We start from the raw sequence: 7563 nt of genomic DNA, 5'->3' as shown, positions 1-7563 counted from the left end.
GCGGCTGTCAGTCGGCGTCCGGCCGTGCCTGCAATCGCGGGCACGGTCGTGTGCATGGGGCCTGATACAGTCATTGCCCCGATCCTGACGCGGTCAGAATGATGTGATGCAGCCGGCACTGAAGACAGAACATAGCGGGCGCACTGCGAAACACCCCCATGTTCTGTCTTAAGTGCCGGACTGAACCGGAACAGCTGAGCGGTGCGGGATCCCAGTGTGGGACCCCCACCGATCATATACTGATGACCTATCGTAGTCACCATGCTTCTAATGAACAGAAAAGAGTAGATTGCAGGACGGCTGGAGTCAAAGCAAGCCCGTAATGGTCGCATCGCAGCAGACACCACAGGACATCTCGTGTAACACACACACACACACACACACACACACACACACCCCCCCCCCCCCCCTCTGAATTTGCTAATGGAATATATATGAAAATAGAAGGTTTACTGTTAATCCAGCAGAACGGCAATCAACCGGTACAGAGATACAGGACTAAAGATACTTCTATTTTTCCCTGTCTCTCCGCACACAGGACTACACGGTAGTGAAGAAAAATTGTAGTGATTGTGTGACACTTGACAGCTGCCCTTGTGTGTCTGAAGGCTTGATCCGGACCCAGTGCCCCATGGACCAGAAGATCCTAGACCTCACCAACAAGATCATTCATCTGCTGACTGGAGAGGTGAGGACTACCGGGAATGCTGGGACATTATATAGTAACGCTATGAAGGTGTCAGGATGATGACTGTCTCATTGTGTGTCAGGTTCCTATAAGGTGTCAGGATGTCACAGTCTATTTCTCCATGGAGGAGTGGGAGTATATAGAAGGACACAAGGATCTGTACAAGGACGTCATGATGGAGGACCACCGGCCCCTCACATCACTGGGTAAGAGGGATCTGTACAAGGACGTCATGATGGAGCACCACCGGCCCCTCACATCACCGGGTAAGAGGGATCTGTACAAGGACGTCATGATGGAGGACCATCAGCCCCTCACATCACCGGGTAAGAGGGATCTGTACAAGGACGTCATGATGGAGTACCACCGGCCCCTCACATCACCGGGTAAGAGGGATCTGTACAAGGACGTCATGATGGAGGACCACCGGCCCCTCACATCACCGGGTAAGAGGGATCTGTACAAGGACGTCATGATGGAGGACCACCAGCCCATCACATCACCTGGTAAGAGGGATCTGTACAAGGACGTCATGATGGAGGACCACCAGCCCCTCACATCACCGGGTAAGAGGGATCTGTATAAGGACGTCATGATGGAGGACCACCGGCCCCTCACATCACCGGGTAAGAGGGATCTGTACAGGGACGTCATGATGGAGGAGCACCGGACTCTCCATTTACTTGGTGAGAGGAGACTTTGATTTACTGCACAATAGTTTTAAAGGTAAACCGATTTACTTCCACCATCTAACACGTAAATGTGGCAGTCAGTTTCTGCGGTTGTGTTTTCTACAGATGGATCCAGTAACAAAAATACAGAGAGACGTCCAATTCTTCCTCATTCCCAGGATTGTCCAGTGGAAAATCACAGCATTGTACAGGCTCCTCGGGCAGGTGAAAACCAGGTCAAAACAAATGTACGAATCATAAGAAACTATTTTGTATGGCTTCAATGCATCAAAAATAAAAGTGACTTAGTCTTAAAGAAATATACCATGCTCTTATGTATAGACCGGAAGTCCGTCTCTCCTGTGTGGCAGACTTCCTGCATAATTACCAATCTTCCCCAGCAGCTCTGATACACCTCCTCTCCCCACCCAGCTCCACTTTCCTTGTTTCTCAGTATGTCCCTTCCCTCCGTATCGCATAGTGTTTGTTTGTGTGCTGCTGAAGACAAACAATGATTAGCTGCAGAGTTATAAACCTCCCGTGACTAACTGTCTATGCTATCTGTGAGTGCTGTGTGTGGAATCTTAAATCTATTTCTATGAGATGCAGCTTCACACTGCTCTCCTCTGCCACCTGCTTGTTAGGTTTCTCCCTGTCAGCTCTATCACAAGCAGGAGGGACAGGCTGAAGCTGCATCACATAGGAATACAGGGACTCTGCATTGTGAGTAGAAAAGTTCTATGTCACTGATCTATTGCTGCAATTAGATAGGAATCAGAACAGAGAAGGTCCAGTGTGATAAGACGCCGCCTCTTCTGACTCAGCAAAGCCAGAGGCATGATGGGGAAATGTAGTCTGCATTAGGGAAGCAATATCAAAGGGGATTTTTAAACCAAGATGGCAGACAATCCATAAATGGTACATCAACTAAAACAGGTATACACAAGGCATATACAAGAGGCACTATAATAAAGTGGTTGTGGCACAAAACACATGTATCCCCTATTCACAGAATAGGGGAAACGTGTGATCGCCGGGGGTCCAACGTCTGGGATCCCCAGCGATAAGGAGAACGGGGAACCGAAAGTCCCCGAAGTGCTCCATGAGTAGCATGGGACTTCCAGGTTATGTGTCGGGCTTGTGTCCAGCAGCTCCAAAGAAATAAATGGAGTGCCGGGCGCGCTTGTGCGTGTGCATGACCGGCCATTCATTTCTATGGAGCTGCCGGACACAGAACCCGGAAGTCCCATGCTTCTCATGGGGGGACTTTCAGGTCCCTGTTCTTTTTATCACTGGGGGTCTCAGCGGTCGGACCCCCAGTGATCACACATGTATCCTCTATCCTGTGGATTGGGGATACATGTGTTTTGTGGCACAACCCCTTTAATCTTTAATAATAGTCTATGCTGCACTATATAGACAAAAAAAAACATTACCCTAACATTACTACAGTGTCCTGATAATGAATACACATGACCATCCAGCCTGGACGTCATGTGTACTCAGAATCCTGACACTTCTGACTCTTTTTTTGTGAGATTCCGGCAAGTGAAACCAAATCTCGTTTAGCTCCGTGATCTCGCGAGATTTCGTATCCGTTGCTGGAATCTCACAAAAAAGATTCAGAAGTGTCAGGATTCTGAGTACACATGACGTCCAGGCTGGATTTCATGTATATTCATTATCAGGCCACTGTAGTAATGTTAGGGTTTCTGTATGAGGCTGTACATAGTGATATATCTGTATCGCTAGTGCAGTGTAAATGAATGGAGAGGAGTGCATGATGCCCATTGGTCAGCGTCATGCACTCCTCTGTACAACGCCCACTTGGTCGAAAGTAAAAGTACGCCCACTTGGGCATTAAGAAAGCTCATTAGCATAAACCAAAATCGCTCCTAACGTTGTGAAAATAGATCGTTTTTTTAAAATAAAAAGCATTAGTGTCACCTACATTACAGCGCCGATCTCCTTATGTAGGAGACAGGGCACTTATAATGTGGTGACAGAGCCTCTTTAAGTTGATAAGCAAAGTTGCTTCATTTGAGAAATAAAAAGATTTTCCAAAACTCGACATAACCTTTAATTCATGAAATTGTATTTTCTTTTATTATCTTTTTTTGTTTAGAGCGAAGATCTTTTTATTAAAGACGGGGAGAGCGATATGAGTGATGAAAGACAAGTTAGGGGGGAAGACGTTCCTAAAGATTTCTGCCCAGGTGAGTAACAACCACTCGCTTGAGACAATCGTCACATATTCTACGTGTTCATCTCGTTGATCGGCGCTCGTTGGCTTCTTACACAAGAAGCTATGTATGGGGACGAGCGCTCGTCCCCATACATTTCTACCATGTCGGCAGCGCGTCTCCCTGTTTACACACCAAGATGTGCTGCAGACAACCATCATTTTCCTTTTTTTAGCATAAACGTTACGATCGGCTAATGAATGTGCGTTTGCTCGTCCATCGGCTGATCGTTGCCCCATTTATACAAGGGATTGGGAACGAGAGCTCTGTGATCGATCATTTGCCCGATAATTGTCCCATGTAAAAGTCTGCATTGGTTCCTCAAGACCATTGATAATTTATCAGCCACTACTAGGTTTTAAGTAAAGTCAAATACAAATTGAGTTGTTGAAATGATAATGTGGAATATTTCAGTTTATTGTCCGTTCTTTGCTTTTTATCTCTGTGTTTCCTCAACACATCTGGTCATTTTATATTACAGTGATGCTGATATTCTCTCCGGAGTAGGTGGTCCTCATGTTTGGCCCGGTTTAATTAGACCTCTGCTCAAATAAGACCCCTGTCTAAATTTTTGTTTTTTGTTCTTGGGAGAATGGTTTCACGTTCCCAAATCAGCAGGTAACTATACAATGGGTTTCCCTCAGGGATATACATACCAAAGAACCATCTCATGCCGATGTTATAGTCCTCATTAAAGTGTAACTGAACATTTAAAAAAAACTTTGACATGTCAGAAGTTTTGACCGGTGGAGATCTGAGCGCTGAGACCCCCACCGATTGCTAAAACAAAGCGGCAGAAGTGCTCGGGTGAGCGCTGTTCCACGTCGTTTCTGGATGGCTTTCCTTGGAGCGGTGTGCGAACTCAATAGAAAGTCTATGTCTTTGGGCCGGTACACCACTCACTCAGCTTTCCGAGGAGAGCAGATCAGAAATGAAGCGCCACAACGCTCACCGATTGCGCTACTGCCGCTTCGTTTTAGCAATCAGTGGGGATTGGACCTCCACCGATCAAAACTTTTGACATGTTAAAAGTTTTTTTTTACGTTTTGTTCCCCTTTGAAGACAGGGCCCAGTTCAAGCCATATCATCCCTCTATCCTATAAGCTGTGATAATTTGTTCTCCTCACCCAGAAGAATGGGAAAGGTGTGGGGACATCATGAGTACTAACAATAATGATATTTATTTTCCAGAATCATTAGATCTCTGCAGGGACAGGAGTATCTCGAGTAGCCATCTCAATTTATCTCCAGGTTGCGGAGAAGTTGATAACTTAGCGACTGACAATTTTCCAAGCGAAACCACCAATGCCGCAAATATACTGCTAGATCTTCACAGCCGGGATTTATCGTCTGATTCCTCTGTCCCTGGGGTTGAGACACAGAGTGCAGATCAAATGGAGAACAAAACATATCCCTGTCCTGATTGTGAGAAATGTTTTACCATTAGATCGAATTTTTTTCGTCACCTGAAAAGTCACTTGGGGGAGAAGCCATTTTTATGTATTGAGTGCGGTAAATGTTTTATGCGTAAGTCAATTCTTGTCAAACATTTGAGAATTCACACGGGGGAGAAACCCTTCTCCTGCATGGAGTGCGGTAAATCTTTCATGCAGAAGTCTAATCTTACAGAACATCAGAGAATTCATACAGGGGAAAAGCCATTTTCCTGTCCTATTTGTAGTAAATCCTTTACCTACAAATCAGATTTTTTGAAACACCAGAGAATCCACACGGGAGAAAAGCCATTTTCATGTTCTGAATGTGGAAAATGCTTTACGCAGAAGTTGGGGCTTGTCCGACACGAGAGAATTCACATGGGAGAGAAGCCACTTTTGTGTTTAACGTGCGGAAAAAAGTTTGCCAGAAAATCGGAACTTGTTAAACATGAGAGAGTTCACACAGGAGAGAAGCCGTTTCTCTGTACCGAGTGTGGGAGAGGTTTTACTCAGAAATCTGACCTTATGAGACATCAAAGAGTTCACACAGGAGAGAAGCCATTTCCTTGTTCCGAGTGTGAAAAACGCTTTATATTGAAATCTGAACTTGTTAAGCACATGAGAAATCACACTGGGGAGAAACCATTCTCATGTTTTCAATGTGGCAAATGTTTTGCACGCAAATCCGAACTTGCTAAACATCAAAGATTCCACACGGGTGAGAAGCCGTTTCCTTGTTCAGAGTGTGGGAAATGCTTTACACAGAAATCAGACCTTATGAGACACCAGAGTGTTCACATGAGGTAACGACTGCCCTCAGGCACACAACTTATGGGTAAAAGCAAACTTCAGTGTGATTGGTGCAACTTTTAAAATACTTTTTAATAAAAATAATTTTTACTTTTTGAGATACAGCTGCTTTGTATCCTGTATACAGAGCAGCTGTATCTGGTGCTGCGACCTGAATCCGTCAGGTCAGCGGGACTGACGGGTTCAGTGTCAGCGGGTCCTACGTGTCTCTGACAGTTCATAACTTAGATGTCGGGGATATTGAACATCGATTTCTCGGTTAGGCAATTTGCATGGCCAAGAGAAAAGTTATCGATACAATGCCCTCCCCGATGTCAGAACTGCTGACGGATTCGCTTTAAGTTATTTAAATACTGTATGTCCGTGATGCCTGTGTCTATAGAAATGCGTAAAGCTCATGAAACTATCCACATAAAAATAAAGTGGTATTTATCTTTTAGTACCTCTGGTTTGGTAACTCACTTGGACAATTTGGAAAGAATTAAAGAGGTTGTGTCATGACAGACATTTATGGCATAGCCAAAGTATAGCGCAGGGTATCACTAGCAAGCTGGGAAGGAACCTAATAGCTGAGGCAATGGGTCCAGGGAAGGGAGGTCCCTTTATACCCAGTGAAAGCTGGTTGGATAATTTGGCGTGCACCAGTCCTTTAGGGAAAGGAGGATCTGCGTAAGCACTAGGGAGTGCCTGAGATGAAGTAGTAGAGCGGCGACGATGGAGGCTGTGACCAGACCGCAGTGAAGGAGGGAGGTGGTGCCAGCCGGGAGCCAGAGAATGCCGTTAAGAAGTGAGTATATGGTGGCGGTGACCCCTTTTATAAGTGACCGTCACAGTTCCCCACTTTAGAATACTTGGCATCACACTACCCCCATGTCCCATACCAGAATAGTGAATGACGCACTGAGCTTTTAAAATGAGCGAGGATCGTCAATACAGCTTGAAACTGAACAATAATCGTTTAGTATGGGGACGAATGATTGTTACTACTTTATACTGTACCTGTTATATCGGCAGCGGGTCCCGCTCCTGCCAGCAATCCCGGCTGCTGGGTCTTGTACCTTCCTCAGTGGCTTGTCCCTCCACAAGGCTCACCAACGTCCCCTGCTGTCTCCTGCCCGCAGCCTCTGAGTTCCTAGTGTGCGTGCGCTCCTGCTGTCTCTTCAAGGGCCAGCACGCAGGAAATTCAAAATACACCCAAGCATCCCTGCTGCCCTTCAGGAGTATTTAGGGCACCTTCACTATCTCCCAGGTGCCTGAGAAATTTTGGATCAACCTAGAGTTATCCTTCAATGGTCTTCGACAACGGCCTTAGAGATGGTCCTAAGCCAAACCGTGTGTACTGCCACTGGAAATAATTTAAAGGGATATTCCAATTGTAAACAGTTCTACCAGTTATCGCCTATCCAGTGGTTAGGTAAAAACTGGTTATATCGGTGGATGTACGACTACAGGGACCCACCACTGATCGCCAGAACGAGAGGTCCCATTTTGAGTTGAGCGGCGGCCATGCAGGTCTGCTACCGCTCAATTCAAAGTTTATGGGACGGTCAGAGATAGCTGAACACTGCTAAGCTATAACACACTGATGATTAGCACTATGGAAAATAGGATTTGTGTACTCACCGTAAAATCTTTTTCTCGTCTTCATTAGGGGACAGCACCATGGGTATAGGCCCTTGTCACTAGAAGGCTGACATTGGGTAGGAAAAGTCGTG

At 45.8% G+C, this 7563-nt stretch overlaps 1 protein-coding gene across 3 annotated transcripts in view; it reads left to right on the top strand.

Moving 5' to 3' along the window:
- The window catches only part of LOC142663684 (uncharacterized), a 12148-nt gene extending 5861 nt beyond the window's left edge, over window positions 1–6287 (top strand). For all 3 annotated transcript variants that reach the window (XM_075842444.1, XM_075842445.1, XM_075842446.1), the window contains 5 exons: window positions 539–688; window positions 771–1374; window positions 1486–1607; window positions 3485–3575; window positions 4794–6287. In XM_075842444.1, coding sequence (XP_075698559.1) covers window positions 539–688; window positions 771–1374; window positions 1486–1607; window positions 3485–3575; window positions 4794–5845 — 2019 coding nt within the window. In that variant the 3' untranslated portion in view covers window positions 5846–6287. The remainder of the gene's footprint in view (window positions 1–538; window positions 689–770; window positions 1375–1485; window positions 1608–3484; window positions 3576–4793) is intronic.
- Window positions 6288–7563: the final 1276 nt, after the last annotated feature.

This window comes from Rhinoderma darwinii, chromosome 11 (genome assembly GCF_050947455.1).
Source record: "Rhinoderma darwinii isolate aRhiDar2 chromosome 11, aRhiDar2.hap1, whole genome shotgun sequence".
Classification (NCBI taxonomy): Eukaryota; Metazoa; Chordata; class Amphibia; order Anura; family Rhinodermatidae; genus Rhinoderma; species Rhinoderma darwinii.
Note: the sequence above shows the minus strand (reverse complement) of the source record. Positions and strands in the feature narration are given on the sequence as shown.